Source organism: Phyllostomus discolor, chromosome 6, assembly GCF_004126475.2.
Source record: "Phyllostomus discolor isolate MPI-MPIP mPhyDis1 chromosome 6, mPhyDis1.pri.v3, whole genome shotgun sequence".
NCBI lineage: Eukaryota > Metazoa > Chordata > Mammalia > Chiroptera > Phyllostomidae > Phyllostomus > Phyllostomus discolor.
The window spans coordinates 164372178-164392308 of NC_040908.2; the positions used below are offsets into that span (position 1 = coordinate 164372178).

Sequence of the window (20131 nt, forward strand, 5' to 3'; positions counted from 1 at the left end):
TGCCCTGCAGCCCGTGCCTATCGTATCCCAACCGGAAATGCCCATTCCCTGAGATAACAGGAGTTGGCCTCCGTTTCCTGCGAGGTGGAGAAAGCAGCCCGCAAAGGGAAAGGGAGAGAAAGAGCACCCAAGGGCCAGGGCACGAACCGGCATCGCCAGGAACAGAGCCTGGCTGTGCCCTCCACGGACTCCACACCAAGCAGTTCTTGCTACATGTTCCCCAGTAGAAACTTCCTTTATTGGGCTTTATTTAGTTCTGTGAAAATAGGCCTTATTATAAAAACAGAGTGAAACCCATAAGCCACACCTCAGAACCTCTAGCCAAACAAGATCCTTAACCTACAGAGTCATCGCTGGCAGGACAGGCCCTTTGCTCATTGCTTCTGCTGCCTGTTTCTTGACAGCATGACTCCGATGAGGCCCAAGGCGGCCATGCCCACTCCCGCGATGCCAGCCGCCATGACGGCGTCTCTGACCTGCAAGAGAGAGGACGGTGGTCAGACTCCGCGTCAGGAACAGAGGACAGGCCGTACACTCAACGAGGACATTGGGCTCCGAGAGCCTCCCGTGCCCCTTGGTCTCCTTAACGAACTCACAAGTCAACAAACATTGGCAAGGAGATGGGGACAGGAGGGCTGGGTGGGGAAAGAACTGACGGACGGGGCCAGCTGGCCAGGAATGTGTCTGGGCTTGAAGAGGGAAGCTCACTTCACCCCGTGGGCATGCAAAGCACATAAACCCCCAGAGGGTGACTGCGGAAAGGACAGGGAGACGAAGCCAGCGGGGCCGAGGTCCTGGCTGGCCAATGGGGAGCCCGTGAAGCCAGTGTGAAGTCCCGGAGGAATCGCTATTGAGTGCTCGATGAACCATGACCTTCTGAGAGCCTTGTTCCTCTCTGCGTCCCAGCACCCAGCCAGACACAGAGGTTCTCGGTCGGTGTTCTTATATAAGGACGCAACTATAATAATAGTGATACTATACTTCAAAAGATTAGGCTGTATAAAACTTGCATTGCTTGCACTAGCAAAAGAAAAAGTTGCAAAAGTAAGAATACAGCTCAAGGTAAAAACTGGACATGTGTCTGTATAGTAAAAAATGACAGCAAACTCACAATTATCAACAACTTCACCTAAAACAAAACCAAAAGAAACTAAGCAAACAACTAGAACGGGAGCAGAACCACAGAAATGGAGGGCACATGGAGGGTTAGCAACAGGGGAGTGGGAGGAGGAGAGAGAGGGAAAAGGTATAGAGAATAAGTAGCATAGAAGGTAGGTAGAAAATAGAAAGGGAGAGGGCAAGAATAGTATGGGAAATATAGAAGCTAAAGAACTTATGACACATGGACATGAAGTAAAGTGGGGGAATGTGGGTGGGAGAGGGTGTGCAGGGTGGAGGGGAGTGAAGGAGGGAGATGGGACAACTATAATAGCATAATCAATAAAATATATTGAAAAAAACTGGACATGTGTCAAATTTCACTCCTTCCTGGAACCCAGTCAAAGGTAAAGCGAGCCACCATTGGAGGTGTAGTTCCACAAGGGTGCAGAGCGCACTCAATTCCAAGGCAGCGGTGGGAAACGCTGAGGACCAGCCATACGGTGCGTGCCGAGCGTAGGTCTACGAGGATAGGTGTGAGTACATGGAACCCAGAGTATAGGTGTGAGTACATGGAACCCAGAGTTTATTATTATCAACTAGTTATTATATTGTTTTTCTATATAAGCAGCTGTAATCTACCTCTGCCCCACCCTGCACTCAAACAACAGAATCCTCTTAAAAAACATCACTTATCGACAACACCGAGCACCTAAGAAATGCCAGAGAGAGAGACCTTAGCCAGGTCCCTGGGTGTTCTCCCTAAGCCACACGGAAGTCTGAAGTTCATTCTCTGGAGCGGGTAACACAGAAGACTTGGGGTCTGGAAACCTAGAAGCACACGTGAGGATGGGGGTATCACGCCGAAAACTAGGGACCAAGAGACCATAAGCATGCCCACTTAGAGGGGGACTCTGGGCCCCCCCAACCCTCTCTGCTCCCAGAATTTGACTCTCTTTATGGGAGTCAGGCAAACTTCTCTGCAGAATTCCAGCAGCCCACCTGAAAACAAAAGATGTGAGCACCGAGGGTCCCCAAACAGCCCACCCAGGCCACCTGAGAAGGAAACTCGGAGCCAAGGAGCTGCCGCCCCTCCCAGCCCCCGCAGAGCTTCGACCTGCAGCAAACCCCCGACCCTTGGGCGCGAGCACACGACCAACACACCCGATGCCTGAGGAAGACCTCTCACACAGAAGAGAGCGAAACAAACAGAACAAAAGCAATCTGGAGAGACGGACACCATGTGCAGAAAAAAACAAGCATCTTCTGCAAAACTGCCATTGACGAATAAGACAACACTGTATCCTAGAAATAAAAATACAGTGCTATAAAAAATATTATAGTGCTATTAAATATTAAGAGAATGAAGACAGTCCTTAAGAAATAAAAGTAGAACCAAAATGACAAACTCAATAAAAAAATGTTAAAGATAAAGCCCTGGCTGGCGTAGCTCAGTGGATTGAGTGCGGGCTGCGAACCAAATCATCGCAGGTTCGATTCCCATTCAGGGCACATGTCTGGGTTGCAGGCTACCGCCCCCAGTGAGGGCTGCATGAGAGGCAACCACACATTGATGTCTCTCTCTCTCTCTTTCTCCCTCCCTTCCCCTCTCTAAAAATAAATAAACAAAATCCTAAAAAAAATGTTAAACATAAAGTTGAGGACATTTGTCAGACTAAAGAGCAAAAAGATGGAGGTATGGAAAAGAGAAGCCAAAGGTAGAAAATAGAGAATAATCCAGGCAGTCTAGTGTCTGAACAATGGTCATTTCGGAAAGAGATAATAGAGGAAACACAGGGGAGGGAAAGCAAATGAAGTAAGTCATGAAAACGTATCAGGGCCAAAGGACGTATGTCTTCAGATGGAAATGGCGCCCCAGGGCCCGCCTCCGTGGCTGAAAGCAGACCCACACCAGGCGCACTGCTGTGTCATTCGGAACACGGGGTAAAGGCGAGACGTTACAACTGAGGGAACAGGGGAGGAAAACGGGGTCAGAGGAAGGGTCGAGAGTCGGGCTTGGAAGCCAGAAGACAACGGAACGATGCCTCCGAAATTCTAAAGTGAAAACTTTCTAACCCAGAATTCTAGACCCCAGCAAACTATCAAATCAAGTGGGAGTGTAAAATAAATATTATTGAAATCTACAGGGTCCCCAAAAATTTACCTTTCACGATCCTTTTGCAAGAAGTAGCTGAACAAGATTCCGTCAAAACAAGGCAGTAAGTTTAAAAAGAAGGCATGCCGTACAAAAGATGGGCTGCATCTCCAGTACGGGAGAGAACAGAAGGAAGTTTCTCTACAATGACAGTGAGGGGAGACCCCAGGACAGCAGCTTTGCACAGGGCATAGAGAGCAGCTGGTATACAAAATAACGGGCCCCTAAAGCAGTCCATGTCCTCACTCCAGGGACCTGTGAGTATATCGTGCTACTTGGCGAGGAGGAATTAAAGTTGCAGATGAATTAAGGTTGCTAATCCATTCATCTTAAACTAGGGAGATTATCCTGGGTTATCCAGGCGGGACCAATGTAATCACAAAGTTCTTTAAAGGATAAAAGAGAGAGTGAGGCAAAGGAGTCAGTGTCATAGCGATTCAATGTAAAAAAAGAAAAAAAGAAAAAGAAAGAAAACCAAAAAACCTCAACCAGCCATCGCTGGCTTTGAAGATGGAAGGGCCACAAGCCAAGGACTGCAGCAGCCTCGGGCAGCTGGAAAAGGCAAGCAAACAGAATCTCCCCTTGAACCTCCAGGGGAGCACACAGCCTCGCTGGCCCGCTGGTTTTAGCTAAGTGAAACCGACTTGACTTCTGTCCTCCAGAACTAAAAGGCAATAATTTGTGTTGCTTCAAACCCCTACATTTGCGGTCATTTGTTCCAGCAGCCACAGGAAACTCATGCCGTGAGCAATCCAGACCTGAGCGGTGTGACTCGAGAGCCGGCTTGTCGAGTTGACCGTTGTCACCATTCCCCCATGTACTGTCTTTCTAACTTAAAGCAACTTCTGGGGGATGTGGTCCACCTAAAGAAGAGCAAGAGCAAAGAAATAAGAAACTAAGAGGTCATGGAACCAGGGACTCTGGTGCAAGAAAAAGGCAAAGGAAACCCCGAGGCTGACAGGAAGGGAAAGTCCAGGGTGCAGCGTGCATTCGGCCAGGGGGCGACCAGCACGGACGGCACAGCGGCCACCTCCAGGACGGAGGTGTGCAAGGAAGACACAGAACTGGCAGGTTACTGGATGTGCTTTCCCTGTGGAAAACCACTGAGATCTAATTGGATGGTGGCGGAAGAACTGGCTTTAGGTACAAGGAAAACTAAGCAATGAAAGGAGGTAATAATTATCTTAAAACCTCCCCCTCCAAAGAAAGGAAGGGAACTATCATAATACACCACAACAGTCATCTGTGAGTAAAGTCTGCACAGACACAAAACCAACCCTGAACAGTGACTGCAGAAAAACGTGTGATGTGATATTATGCTGAGAGAACTTCATTTCCCATAGAAAGAAGTCAAAAGAGCACATCTAAACGTTTTGAATAAAAAGATAGTCGTATGCACGCCTTGCTTAGAAATTCGGAAATGGGTAAATGCCAAAACTCATAACTGAAGAGGAGAGAAGTGGCTGCCTTTCGGAACGGGGACGGAGAGCAGCCGAGAGGGGTGCGGCAGGGAACCCCGTGTTTTGTCCTGTCTTTGAGGGCTGGTTGGCTTTTCAAACTGTGTGTGTGACTTGGGAAAAACTACAAGTTAAGTTTTAAAGACTTTTCCAGAAAAAAAAGAACAAAAGCTAAAGTAATAGAGGCATGTACCGTAAGCTGACCCCAAACCTCATGGCACCTGATAACTCCAAACGGCAACGCCAGGACCACAACCACGAAAGGCAAGCCGGCAATGAAACCGTCCCCCAGATGGGGCAAGGACCACCGGCAGTTTTAGGAAGACAAACAATTAAGCATCCCAGGAAAGAGCCACCGGAAAATGTTCCTAATCTATTCCACAGACAACGATGCTGCCACCGAGATGACAGAGGCCACTGATTTCTGACACGCTGGTTTCATCCAGGGAAGGGTCACTGCGTTGAGAGGACACACACATGCAAGTCAGATCCATCCTTCACTCCGTGTGAAACATTCCCCTTTACCTTTGACCTTCGACCTTCAATCTGGTTTGTCTCACGTGCGTTAAGAGTACACCGAGCATTGCTGTTAACATTTCAGATTTCAGGGATCTGTCTGCTTTTAGTAAGCTTTAAGGAGTTGGACTTGGTGGACCCAACTCTCCTTTCGCCTCCCTGTTCAAGTGCATCGGATGCGCACCACTGTTCGCCTACAGCTCAAGGACCTGACAGCTGGCCACTGAACTGAAATACGGTGGCCATGGACTTGACCCCCAAAGGTGTCGAGAGCTTCAGATTCTGTGCAAATAAAGAGCCTCCGTCGGTGAGGGCTGGGGATGCACTCTGGAGCTTAGAAACCATTCCCATTACAGAGGTCTGTTGCCCAAACTGCTGTCCAACTGGAAGGCCAGTCTCCAATGGCCCTTTGCCCAGCTTCCTTCCCAGTGTCTCATCTCAGCCATAACGTCCTCACACCCACATTCCAGAGCTTCGAGTTCTATCAGGTGCAGCAGCAGCAACACCAGAGACAACAACACCGAGTGGGAATGATGCAGACCAGCAAGCGGCAGCAAGGAAGCTGGGCCTCTCCCTGTTTCCAGCACTATCCAGGGCCCCGCTCGGGGGCCACCAGCTCCTGTAACAGTGCAAAGGGAGAGCCAATGCTCTCCTCAGCTCACAGCAACCGTTCCCAGCGAAGGCACGCAGCCGGAGTCAGTAGAACCGTGCTTGTTCCCGCTGAGGGCGGGGAAGAGCGTCATGAACTCAGCCCAAGAAACCTCACCCCAGGACCAAGCCGGGCATTTCGGCAGAATCAAGAACAGCGACGAAAAAGATTCTTCCTGCCCTGGCTGGCATAGCTAAGTGGATTGAGCATGGGCTGCGAACAAAAGTATCGCAGGTTCGATTCCCAGTCAGGGCACATGCCTGGGTTGTAGGCCATGGCCCCCAGCAACTGCACATTGATGTCTATCTGTCTGTCTCAGTCTCTCTCTCTTTCTCCCTTCCCTCTCTAAAAATAAATAAATTAAATCTTAAAAAAAAAAAAGATTCTTCCTCATTTTATGCCAAGATGTCCAATGAAGACGAGACACCAAAAACCCCAGGAATAAAAGGGATGAAAACGTGGACTTGATACCCAAACCCCACACATCCTTACATGACAGGGTCCGCATTGCCCCGGCCACTGTACCCGTGGAGCTCGCCTAGACTGTTTATGCTGTGGCTGCCACAACCCCTCCGTGAGCAAGGCGGAGAAGAATCTGCAGGCCTCTGAAAAGTGTGCTCAGCGTGGCCATGTGAGACGTTGGTGTAACTAACGTCACAAGCCACCCCCCACTGGCGTTCTCAGCAGCCAGAACACACAATGGCAAAATGGGATGAAGCTACCGATCTGAAGTCTGACTGCTCTCCGGTTTTCAAACCTGCCCTCTGAGACACAATTAGGCCTAGCTTCATGGCAGCCACGGTTCTGCTGGGTTGACTTGCTAGGAAATCTGCATACAGCCACCGGTACCCAACGCTCTCCTGGCTCGGCTGCGCCACGGGGCGGGAGACGTGGACTGCGGATGATGGACAAGGCACAATACACCCCCAGTTCTTTACAGAACCTCCCAGTGTGAGGAGCAATGCTGACGCAGCCGCTGCGCACAGAAATCCTTTGTCCAGGAAAATCACAGCGACCCCATTGTTGGCGGCCACGCTTGTGCAGAGTCGGCGAGTGTAATGAAGCACAAGGGAGTGGCATGTGGTTAGCCCTGGCAGTGCAAACTTTACGGGGAAAACGATAGGCCCGGGGGTCAGTGCTGCCGCAGACGCCACTGGTGGTTCTCGTGTGCGAGGCTGGCGGGGGCGGCCCTGCCCCTGCGCTGAAACCCCTGGAGCTCTGATCGTGCACCTGGGCTCTGAGGTGTGCGGCACAGGCCTCACGTCGGAGTGCCGTAGAAGAGAAAACTGTCCCTCGTTAGAGCTGCTAAGACTTCTCTCTTTTTTCTTTTTTACATGGACAAACTGAAATATGATCAGACTACAGAAAACTAGCTGTTTATGCTACACAGCGTCTCTGAGCTCAGCCCACAAACTGTTTCTGGGAAAAAGAAATTTGAATGTGCTTTCTTCAAATTCCGTAGTGTTCTGAGTGGATAAAAGAAAAGCATTATTCTAAAAGCAATTTAATTTTGACTATGAGAAGTCACAAAATAAAAATGGGTATAAAGTATTTGTATGGTGATTTGGCTTTAATATTGACAGCAATATAAAAATTATCCTGATTTATGTAATAGATGCATTACCATTGGCCACATCTTCAGTTTCTACTTTTTAAAGCCTTTATTTTTTAGACAGAGAGGGAGAGAGAGAGAGAGGGAGAGAAACATGTGTGAGCACTGCATTGATGGTTTGTCCCTCCCACACCCCCCACTAGGAACCTGGCCCCACAACGCAGCACGTGCCCTGACCAGGAATCGAACCTGCAACCTTCTGGTTCACAGCTCTGTGCTCAATCCACTGAGCTGCACCAGCCAGAGGTTCAATTTTCATTTATCTTAATATTTTATCTGACACAGAGTAGATTTCACTATGAGTGTGACTCCTGGTTGCTTTTTAGAAAAGTAGTAGTCGGCACACCAGAAGGGATTGGCAAGAAATGCTCCAAGTGATGCAAAGCAAAGACTGACAACCAAGACTCCTCTCCCCAGCAAAGCTCTCATTTAAAATCGAAGGACACACAAAGAGCTTCCCTGACATGAATAAGCTGGCGGAGTTCATCACCAGCAAACCAGTATTACAGGAAATGTTAAAGGGCCTTCTTTAAAAACAGAAAGAAGAAGAGAATCAAAAGTATGAACAATAAATGGTTATAAATACATAACTACCGACAAATAAATCTTAAGAACAAACTAAACAAAGAAGCAGAACAGGAACAGACCCCCTATTTACAGAGAATATCTTAACAGTTGCCAGATGAGAGGGGGGTTGCAGAGGTGGGTGAAGAAGGTGAGGGGTTAAGAAGGACAAATTGGTTGTTATGGAACAGCCAGGGGAGTGGAAAGTACAGCGTCAGGAATACTGTCAGTCATATTCTGGTAATCCTGTGTGGTGTCAAGTGGGTACTAGGTTTACTAGGATGCTCACTTAGTGAGTTACATCATGTCTAATCCCTGGGGGGCACACACAAAACTAATATAATATTGTACACCAACAGTAACTGAAAAATAAAAAATGATTTAACATTTAAGAAACAAAAATCAATCCATCGATTGACTGATCAATCAATCAATAAAAGGCACCATTCAGTATGAAGGCTTATTTACACAAGCCTACTAAATACACCTTGTGTGAAGCCCGAGTATGTTCAGGTAGGTGGAAAGTCAGGGGACCTGTTTTTTAGAAACTCTTAAGCATGCAAAGCACAAACGGCACTTAATCTACACCCATTGCTTCCCTTTCTAACTGGCAGACTAAACAGTCACACATATTCTGTTGAAGGAAAACCTCATGCTTCAAAGAGTACAGCCCACATAAGCGTGGTGACCCATCATATTATTAAAGACAGGCGAATGCGTCCTCAGGAGCCAGATGACAAGGACAGGTGGCCCTTAGACAGCATTTACGGGGAAAATCACTGCTGGGCGTTTCCAGCTGCTACCAAGCCCACCATCTCTCCTGCCGTGGGAGACGTGTGAGGTTACATTTCAGTTTGTCCATGGATTCTGACCGTTACTCTCCAAGGCCAATAGTTCTCAACCAGGGACAGGGGACAGTGTTGCCCTCTGGAAGGATTTGACCATATCTACCGATATTTTGGTTCTTATACCTGGGGCTGGGGAGCGCTACTGCCACCTAGCGGACAGAGGCCGCAGGTGCTGCTAACCAATTTTGTAACGCACAGGGCAAGTCATGACAATGAATGAAGAATTACCTCCATTGCCCAAGACCAAAATGTTGGTAGAGCTGAGGCTGAGAAACCCTAATCCTAGGCCAAGGAGGGAAAGAGAGAATCTTCGGCCCTGGCTCAGTTGGTTGGGCGTCATCCCGCAGACCAAAAGGTCGTGGGTTTGATTCCCAATCAGGGCGTGTGCAAGAGGCAACCAATCAATGTTTCTCTCTCACATTGATGTTTCTCTCCCTCTCTTCCTCCTTCCCTTCCCCTCTCTCTAGAATCAATAAAAGAAAAAAATTAAAAGAAAAAAGGGAACTTTGGATACAGTATAGACGGCACCTCTCTGTTTTATAATACGTTCTGGTTCCGTTTTCTGTGAGGGGTCCAACGGAATTGTCTGTGCTGTTTCGCTGCTGTGTCGTCACTGTTTCTACCCTCTCAGAGGGATGGGCAGTGCGCAGGGCTAAAGCCACAGGAAGAAAAGTGCAACGTGTCCAATTTGTATTGTTTCCTTTTGCAAGAAGAGCTGAATTATTGTTCATACACGAAGACTAAATGATAGAAACTGTTTCTTACTTATTTCACTATATCACAGTTGGAATTGTATTTAATTGCTCTAAATATTATTTGTGCCTAGTGACATACCATATTTTATCATGTATAATGAGCACTTTTTTTGGCCCAAATTTCTGAGGGAAATATAAGAGTGAGCATGATACATGGGCAGTACCTGGAATACCTCGTATCTGTTCTTGTGTTTTGTAATTATTTGTTACATAAAATCTCTTGTACCATTATCTGATCAAAAATAAATGCTAAAATTCCTTTATAATTCCTAAATATAAATACTAAAAATTGAATTAAAAATTAAAATGAATGATTTTTCTCTGCAAGTTTGCACCAAAACGTGGGTGTGCATGATACACAGCAAAATACAGTATGTGTTTTACTAAATTATGTAACCATTTTGTAGGGACATGTAATTATTTATATAAACCTATCACCCTGTTCTTTAGTCTACTAATAGTCAATAAAGAACAATTAAAAAAGAGATGGCTAAAAGATATTTTATAGATCTACCAAATCTTCCTAAAGTAGCACCCTGAATTTCATAGAGTATTTTATTGCTTTAAAGTTTCTACAGTTAGTTTTACTCGAAGTTTACTGCTGCACAAGAGTGTAGAAATTTACCTGAAACAGAAGCCATGTGTGAATGAGGACTTCAATTTATTATGTGGTATCACCAATAATGAAAATAGATTTATTTATCCTAAGTTTCTCCTTTTTGTGCTGATATTATTACTGCTTTAAAAAAAACTGCTATTAAGCCCTGGCTGGCGTAGCTCAGTGGACTGTGCACGGGCTGCAGACCAAAGTGTCGCAGGTTCAATTCCCAGCCAGGGCACATGCCTGGGTTGCAGGCCATGACCCCCAGCAACCGCACATTGATGTTTCTCTCTCTCTATCTATCTCCCTCTCGTCCCTCTCTAAAAATAAATAAATAAAATCTTAAAAAAAAAAACCTGCTATTATAATCAAATCTATCAATCAATGTTAGTTTTCTAATTAAAAATAAATAAGCAAATAAATGGGAAGCAGGACGGGGAAGATGAGAACACCGGAGAAGTGTAGGGCCCAACATCCGAGTAACTGGAGCTCCAGGACGAGAGAAGGGAAGATAGAAAACTCTCACTGCTGAAGGAACGGGGTTCCTACACTGAAAGGGGTCACCAGTGCCCGGCACAGGACACTAACACAGATCCATCCACACAGGTGTGGCACCGTGAACTTCCAGAGCACTGAAGATACAGAGAATATTCTATAAGCTTCTGGAAAGAAAAAAATAGGTCACATACAAAGGACCAAAAATCTGAACCATTTCAGACTTCTCGAGAACAGCAGCATTAACTAGATGACAGTGAAGGAATGCCTTCAAATTTTTGAAAGAAAATATGTACTCTTTTGTTTTCACAAGCATCTAAGGACTTTTGCCATTGTTCACACACACACACACACACACACACACACACACACATGCAAAATGGTATGGAAGGTGCAGAAAAGGAGAGGAGGGAGTGAGGGAACAGGAAGGAAGTTGAGTACCCAGGAAAAGAGAGGTTCAAAAATGAGGGGACACAACCAAAATCAAACTTTAGTAAATGAACAAAACAGCGCCCCCTGGGGCCGACCCTGGGGGTGCAGCCGGTTGAGGACGGTGCTTTTCTTAAAAATGAGCAGCCCTGTCGGGCGGACCTGGGCTCCTAATCCCCGCTCTGCTGCTTATCCGCGGAGCTGCAGACTCCCAGGAAAAGCCGAGCGCCAGGTCTGCAGACTCCCCACAGATTTGTCTGACAAAGTCTGACACGGCCACCGACAGGCCGAGGACGCACCTGGTCGCTGCGGGAGACTCCGTAGCGCAGCTCGTTCACGAAGTGCTCGCAGTTGTCGCTGGTCAGCTTGTACAGCACCTCCTGCCCCACCCGCTCCTCCGCCCGCTGCACGATCTTGCTGGGAGGCAGCGGGGAGTACTTGTCGTCATGTTTATTGTGGACGTGGTACTTGTCTCTCCCGGCCACGTCGTACAGCAGCTCCTTCTTCACTATGGCCTTGTCGGCCAGGGCGGACATGAGGCTGGCCGCACCCGCTCCGGCGATCTCACCTGCGGCCCACAGAGAGGGAACAGAGGGCTGGTCCTGGGCCAGCCCCCCACCGGCCACACCCTTGGCACCCCCCACAGGAGGATGAGCAGGTGTGGAAGGGGAAAGAGGGGAGGGTCAGACACGTGCTGGGTGGCTTTGGAGAAGGCGCCTGCCGTCTCTGGGCCCTGGTTTCCTTATCTGCAATAAGGCATACTGAGGTTCCATGATTCGTTAGGACTTTTTTAACCTAGAGAAGCTGGCCTTCTGTACCCCGTGATGCCTCAGTGGCCCTCTTGGTTACCCAGATGCAGACCCTGAGCCCACCCAGCTCCCTGGGCGAACGGGGAGGGGGTGAACCTTCTGTAATTCTATCCTGGCTACGCATCCTCAGCGCATACGAAGCTGACTGCTGCCGGAAAGGTGGATGGACTGGCAGAGGTGATTCCCGCCCTTCAGGGAGCAAAGGGACCAAAATCCCACAGCTGCTCCGAGACGTGACGCCAGGGAGGCCGTGGGCACACACGCAGCCCCCGCCAAGGCTGAGGGGCTGGAAGGGGCGACATTGCCCCGGGGGTGAGAATGCTTCAAAGGAAGGAAGTCTGGGGTCAGTGTGACGGCCAGGATGGGGGAGCAGCGCTGACCCCAGCACAGAGCCGGGGCCCCCTTCCCAAGGCCCCCAACCCACCCTGTGCGGGCAGGGCACACAGTGAGTATGATGACCACGAACCCGGTGCGAACAAAAGGGCAGACCCTGGGGAGGAGGCTCTCTCTCCCTCAGAGAGCCACTGCGGCCTCACTGGGTCAAGAACCCCAGGTTCCCCCCAGCAGGGGAGACACCCCATCTTACGCTGGGCAGGAGTCTCCCACTGTGACACGGTTGACAGCCCCAAGCAATGGCAGGAGGTGTTGGTAGTCAAATCCCTGGTCCCCCTCTGCTTGGCTCCCAGATAGGATGACACCCCCTCGCCCTGAGTACAGTCCTGAGATTTTCAAAAGTCAGGGGGCTCCTGACTTGCTCCCAACAGGGCAGCAGATGCTGGAGGGGTTCCCTGGAGTAAATAGAAGAGATGGCACTCTGTGTACGCCAGGGGCGCATGAAGAGGCTCGGCATGGGAACTGGACCGGGAGAGCTCCAGCCCTCTGGCGGGGTGGGTGGCAGGGCCGGGACTGGGCGGGGGCGAGCAAGATGCGCAGAGCACAGGATTTCAGGAGGCACCAGCCCTCAGGGCAGGGCGCAGGGGAAGTCCAGCCCTGGGCGCCACCTGCGGTACAATGGTGCAGGGTTGCCAGTCAGAGGCTCTGGGTTCTGATTCTGACTCCGTCATCGGGTGGCCCTGACATGTCACTTAACCTTGCCAGCACTGTGGGAATCCCCAAACACACACACTAATACTGATGTATACGAACACACATCAGTATACTAATCTCAAGTTCCTTTGAAAATGTTATTTCAGTTCACAGCACAATTTACAATAGCTAGATGCTGGAAGCACCCTAGGTGCCCATCAGTGAATGAATGGATCAAAAAACTATGGTACATTCACACAATGGAATTCTATGCAGCAGAAAGAAAGAAGGAGCTCATACCCTTTGCAACAGCATGGATAGAGCTAGAAAGCATTATGCTAAGCGAAACAAGCCAGGCAGTGAAAGACAAATACCACATGATCTCACCTTTAACAGGAACCTAAACAACAAAACAAAAAAAACAAGCAAAATATAACCAAAGACACTGAAATAGGGGACAGACTGACAGTGAGTGACCAGAGGGGAGAGAAGAGGGAATTTCAGGGGAGAATGGGAAGGGTTTACAGGAACAAATATGAAGGACACATGGACAAAAACTGAGGTGGGGGATGGAAATGGGAGGCAGGTGGGGAGGGATGGGTGGGTGGGCTGGAATGGGAGTAAAAGGGAGAAAACTGTACTTGAACAATGATTAAAATTAAAAAAATATTTCAGTTCTTAAAATTAGTCTATGAAAGACAACACTGAACAATTGCAGAAAGGGCTAACGACTGATGGCAGAACTCTGGGGGACACCAGACTGGGCAGTGGGGAAGGCACACCGTGGTTACGGGCACAGAATCAAAAGTCAGACAGCCAGGTTCAAGTCCCACCTTCACCACTTACCTGCTACAACCTTGGGCGACTTGTTTCCCTTCTCTGAGCCCCAGATTCCTTGAAGACTGGGGACAGTAACAGTCCCTCCCATCCCTACCGTACTGCAGGGGACCGCAAGGCCTGAAGCAGCTGGCCACGTGAGGCGCCTTCCGCAGCGCCGGGCGCCAGGGGAGTGCCCAGCAAGCGTTTGCCAGCACTATCCTTGGGGCTGTTCCCCAAGCTTCCGTCCAGACCTAATTTCTACCACTTTCTCAGTAGCCTGAGGTCTGCCCTGACCTACCTGGCAAGACTCCCATGAAGCTGAATGAGAAGATGCAGGCAGAGGCATCTTTCTCCTTCCAGGGACATCACTCACCCCATGATTTGTGGCACCCTCGTCCCCCCAGATCCCTGCCATGCCTCCCCCTGGCTCATCCACTAGCATCGCCCACTTGGAGCAGCCACAAACCCACCCTGAGGCCCTGCACTGTGCCAGGCCCTGCCCAGCAGGGTGCTGGAGACAGCAGTGGGACCTAGACAGTCCGCCTGCCCTCAGGCAGCTCACAGTGGAGTGAGGGGACACTGGCTGCGACACGCAGGCGAGCTAAGGTGCTTGCAGCTCCAACAGTGCCACAGATTAGGGTGAGTGACCCGGGGAGGGCCGTCCTGGGAACGGCACTTGAGTTGAGATCTACAGACAAAGAGGAGTAAGGTCCCGGGCAGAGCGCCACCAGCAGAAGGACCAGCAAGAGCAAAGGCGCCGGAAGGAAAGGGCGTGGCACTTGCCAGGAGGCCAAGGCGGCTGAAGTCTAGAGGCCCGGGAGGAGGGAAGTGGACACAAGGGTCACGGACGTAGGCAGAGGCCCAACCACGCCAGGCCCCACAGGCCACTGCGCAGACTCAGAATCTTATTCTGCGTGGGACACAAAAGCCAAGTAAGAATTTTAAGGAAAAGAGTGATGTGATCAGATTTATAAGCAGGGGTGTCCAACCCCGGCCCATGTGGCTACATGTGGCCCAGGATGGCTGGGAATGCAGCCCAACACAAAATCATAAATTTACTTAAAACCTTCTTTTTGCTCATCAGTTTTTGTTAGTGTTTGTGTATTTGATGTGTGGCCCAAGATAACTCTCCTTTTTCCAGTGTGGCCCCAAGACACCTAAAGGTTGGACACCCCTGCTTGGAGCGATCGATCCCATTGGCCACCCAGCGAAGGAGGGACTGGTGCCAATGGGCAAGAGGCAGACACACCAGCCGGAAGCTGCAAGAGCATCATGAGGGAGGGGGCAGCAGCGGACCCCAGGGCACAGCCGTGGGGGCGGCGACAAGTGATCAGATCCGGTCTGTTCTGGGGTTCCCCGATGGGTTAGATACGGGGTGAAAAGGACCATGGATGTCTGCTAGACTCGGGGCCTGCACAGCCAGATGGGGACCCCCCTCAGGAGCCTTCCCTTCAGGCCGTGTCATGGACGCCCACGCGGACAGGCCCAGGAGCCAAGGGGCCATAGAGGTCTGAAGCTGGGTGGGGTCGCCTACACTGAGGGGGTGGGGTTAGGACACCTCAACAAACAGAAGGTACAGGAAGTCAGAGGACTCAGTGGGGTCACCTGAGGACCGTCAGGATTCGGGGTGCTGACGAGGAAGAGCCCACACAAGAGACCGAGAAGGAAGGTGGGGAGGGAGAAAGGCCAGTGACTGGTGAGGAGAGCAGAGAGGCCGAGTAAGCCGGGACCAGAATACCGACCCCGGTCAAGATGCGGAAGGCTGTTCCGTGGCCTCACTAAGTGCTGTTCCAGGAGGGGGTGAACGAGAGCCTGGGGGAGGGGGGGGGGCGGGGGCGGGGCAGGGAGAGTGGGCAGCGAGGAAGCAGCAAAGGCCACAGCACACAGAGATGTGCTCTGTGGGGAGTCAGAGGGGGGCGGTGACGTCCAGGGGTTTTGTGTTATCAACGGGAGATCTCAGACTGGCTTCTACGCCAGTAGGAATAGCCTAGGAGGGAGAGGAAGGACAACAATACAGAGAAGGCGGGGAACTAGAAGAGCAAAGAGCTTATGACAGTAAGAGGAGGGGGTCCAGGACCCACAAGTAGCGGCTGGCTTTTTAAATAAGGGCCGGGACACTTGTTGCCTTTGGACAGGAAAGGCAGGTTCTGAGGGTGTAGCTATTGGTGGTTGGTCGATCGGGGTGGGGACAATGCCACCTTCTCTGGTGACTCCTGATTTCTCCATGAGTACAGGGCAAAACACACGTCCACAAAGGTCCACGGCAGTGGCACTCAGAGCAGCCCACCCCCAAGACCGACCCCATGTGCATCAGCAGAACAGGCAGCAAACTGCGGTGCAGTCACGTTAACGGAAACTACACAGCAACAAAAGCATAAGAACTGCCGCTCCTCACAACACGACACCTCTCCCAGGCCTCCTGGGAGAAGTGATTGCTCTTCCGTGACATTCCAGAACAGGCAGGACTGGCCTATGGCAAGAAGAGCTGGACTAGCGCTGCCCCTCGAGAGGGTAGCACCCGGGAGTGGAAATGTCCCGCATCCTCATCTGGGTCACTGTCACATGGATGGATACAGTTTCTTAAAACTCACGGGCCACACATCTTACTATATGTTTGGGCACTTACCTATTATGTTATACTTCCGTTTAAGTAAAAAGTTTAAGAAAAGCGGTGGGGAGTTCTCACAATTCTCCAAGTTCAGTGTCCTTAGCCTCATTTACTGATAAAGAAACCAAGGCCGGGGAGCAGAAACTTGGTTCATGGCCAAGTCTGCTGCCCCAAACCCGTGCTCTCTCAGGGAGTTTTACACTTACATGTCGAACGTGTTTTAGTCAAAGCCGTGGTATGTAACACCAGCAAGGCCAAGCTGCCCCCTAGGAAGCCCGCCTCGGCCCGTCTACAGAACCCCTAGGGTTCCAGGGAGCACAGTTTGAAAACCATGGCCCCACACCAACCTGCCTTCTCTCATAGAACTCAGGAACCAACCGCTAGTTAGACAGCAAAGAGTGTATTAGGGTCCCCTTGCCCACAGCGCCCCCCCCCCGGCCCCACCCCGCACAGCAGAGGCCCCGCATCCTTACTCGGAGGGGCCAGGTGCACCACGAACCCGTCGCCGACATAGATGGCCCAGTGTCTGTAGAGGGGGCGGAAAATCTCAATCAGGTCTCCAGGGTTGGGCTCGGGCTGCAAAACCAGAAACAGGGCTGTCAGAGGCCATGCAAGCGAGACCTTGGAACCCTGGGCGAAGGCTGGGGACCTGCCAGAAGCTGTCAAAGCAGAAGCATGTCCCACGGACACTTCCCAACCTGGCCTAGGGCCAGCCGGAGAGATGGTGTCGGTGTCGGCAGTAATGTCCTCCCGGCTGCCTATCCCGACCATAAGGGTGTGTGTGGGGAGCGGGGTGCAGGAACTCTCCTCCTCCCTACTGTGCCCACACCAACACACCAACACGGATGGACTTTCCACACCAAGCAATTCAGTCTTCAGTGAACACTAACCGCCCAGAGCTAATGCAGACCCAGAGGTTAAAGGCTCAGTCCACGAGACTGCTGCAGCCATTCAGCTGCTCACCCCAGGTCCACGTGGCCACCTGTGCTTCTGACTCACCAGCCATAAATTGGGAGTTCCCACAGCCCCTCCTCGGGGTCAGTACCTTCCTAGGGTGGTTCACAGAACTCGGGAAAAGAGCTCACTCACTCATTAGATCACCATTTTACAGCAAAAGGATACAACTCGGGAACGAATGGGTGGAAGGGACGCACGGGCAAGGCGTGTGGGAAGGGACACGGGGCTCTAGGCCCCTCCCAGCACCTCCGCGTGTCCATCAGTGCCTTAGATCAGGGGTTTTCAGGGAGGCCACAACACACACACACACACACACACCCCCCACACACACACAGTTGATTAAATCATCAGCGTTAGCAGTTGGCGCAACCTCCAGGCCTCCAGACATGGGTTGGGGCCTCTGGCTCCGAGCCCTGCTTTGCCTCATGAGCATCCACTCAGATACAGTGGAAAAGGACTTATTATGGAAAACAAAACCAAACCCTACTCTCACCCAATCGCTCAGGAAATGACAAGGGTTTAGAGGCTCTGTGCCAGGAACTGGGGGCAAAGGCCAAACACCTGCTTCTGATTGCATCACGCTGAAGTGGGTGAGAGGGAGGGCCTGCCTGCGCAGGGGAAGGCGGGGAAGGTGAGGAAATCCCACTCCGAGCCCCGCCCTGCAGGGAGGCAAAGGGCAGAGCTGGAGAAGTTCAGAGCGGTTCAAAGTCACTTTCATTCAACATCACTGAGGTGTCACTAACAGACAGTGTGCTGAGTGCTGGGGGTGGGGACATTCCAACCTGGGCCAGAGTCAGGGGTGAGTACCTCTCTGGTCCAAAATACCTTTAAGTCTCTTCCACAAACAAGGAGACCATTGCAGCAGAACACCCACAGCGCAGGTGCGCAGCAGAATGCCTACGGCGCAGTCCAGGCGAGCCAGGGGCCCACCCACACCCTGCCCCAGGCTCTGTGGGTTAGAAGCAAGGGCTCGCTGTCCACAGGCGGCAGCACAGAGGAGCTCCCGGTGCAGGGTGGGTGGAAACGCGAGAATGAGCGCTGCAACACAATACGCTCGCATGAATTAAAGATGTCCACACAGAACCCGCTCACACATGTCTTAGGAGAACCATCCCCGAATGAATAAGTTTTAAAAAGCAACAGCAACCAGAAGAGAATCGCACACACTGAAGCACTGCCCACGAAACACACTAGGGTGCCGGCCAACACACTAGGGTGCCGGCCACCAGGAGGGAAGGCGGAGCGAGGGGTGATGATAACAGGGAACCAAAGGGGGAAAAACAACCTTGCAGGGCGGGCAGGGGTCGAGAACAAAGGGTGTGCTTCACCCCCGGCACTAAAACCTGACTAGGGGAACAACAACTTAGTGAGACGCACCCACAAGCCAGCTCAGCGGAACCAACACTGAGAACTCGAGCAGTCCTGCTGTAAAATCACGAGTACAGGCCCCATAGCACACAGGCCGGTTTGTGCCTCTGCTTAGTTTCATATGCAAGCCAGGAATGGTTTTGACACTTCGTCGATGGTTGGAGGAAAAGTCAGAAGGACACTATCTGGTGGCACATGCAATTCCAGCCTCAGTGTCCACCAAGCGTCACGGGCACGCAGCCACGCTGGAACACCTACATGTTTGTCCGTGGCTGCCGCCCGCACGGGCAGAGTTGAGTCACTGCAGCAGATGCCCTGTGGCCGGCAAGGCCGAAAGCCTTCAGCACCTGGCCCTTTGCAAAAACACTTTTGACCCCTCGGTGATGCCTCCCTCACTCAGCTTGTCCCCAGTCCCCGGGAATCGGGACTTCTCCTGGTGGCTCTTCCTCCAGGAACCATGGGGAACAGCAGGAAGGGCCATGAGAGAGAGAGCTGCCTCTCCAGGGGGTCCCCGGGCAGCACAGGGACCAGGGCCCTCCTACAGGACACAGGCAACAACAATGGCAAAGCCGAGACTGTGTGCCCGTGGGATTTGGGAACAAAAGGTCTTTCTCCTCCTCACAAAAGCAGAGTCACAAAGAGCTGCAACGTCACAGCCATTCCCCGTAGTAAGCAAGTTGAGGAACAATCGCTGGCCTCTGAAATTCGTAGCAGAAAAACGGCCTGAACCGCCATTAGTAAAAACCAGTTAAATCAGGTATTCTACATCCACAGGTAGATACAGCCACTAGGGAAAACAGGGTGGGTTTACACGAAACAATCAAAACAAGTTGAAAAACATTATTAGCCCCATTTTTGCTTACAATACATTTTTACAGAATTATAAAGCAAAATATGTTATACACTCTATGTTTGGGGAAAACGCACCAAACTATTGTATATTATACACTGCAGGAGCTTTGACTCAGGGACTTGTACATTTTATGCTATATGATTTCATTGGTTTTTACCAATACGAATTACTTCCATAATAAAAAAAAAAGTTAAGATTTTTGGATGAGCAAAAATCCCTCAAGGTGATGAACTTGGACTACTTCACTGGAAAGGCGGACATCGCCTGTCACCTTGACACCCTCTCCCATCTGGACCCTGTAACTAGGACCAGGTGCCTGATGCTTAGAAATAAGAAATGCTGAAATGGAACACAGACTCACAAAGTAATGTTTAAAGTAACACAGACGGATGAACACCGGATCTTAGAATACGGCACGACACTCTAAGGATAAAGGCCAAAGAAAGCGGCATAAAGTAAAAGATTAAAAGGTTTTACCATTTTTTAAATGTTAAATTTCTTCTTATTAAAAG

The 20131-nt window shown here is 50.6% G+C and overlaps 1 protein-coding gene across 4 annotated transcripts in view; it reads right to left on the minus strand.

Annotated features, from left to right (window-relative positions):
• Positions 1-210: 210 nt before the first annotated feature.
• The window catches only part of LOC114499917 (phospholipase A and acyltransferase 3), a 38190-nt gene continuing 18269 nt past the window's right edge, over positions 211-20131 (minus strand). For all 4 annotated transcript variants that reach the window (XM_036029623.1, XM_028516442.2, XM_036029622.1 and 1 more), the window contains 3 exons: positions 16915-17017; positions 11479-11747; positions 211-476 (listed from right to left, as the gene is read on the minus strand). In XM_036029623.1, coding sequence (XP_035885516.1) covers positions 375-476; positions 11479-11747; positions 16915-17017 — 474 coding nt within the window. In that variant the 3' untranslated portion in view covers positions 211-374. The remainder of the gene's footprint in view (positions 477-11478; positions 11748-16914; positions 17018-20131) is intronic.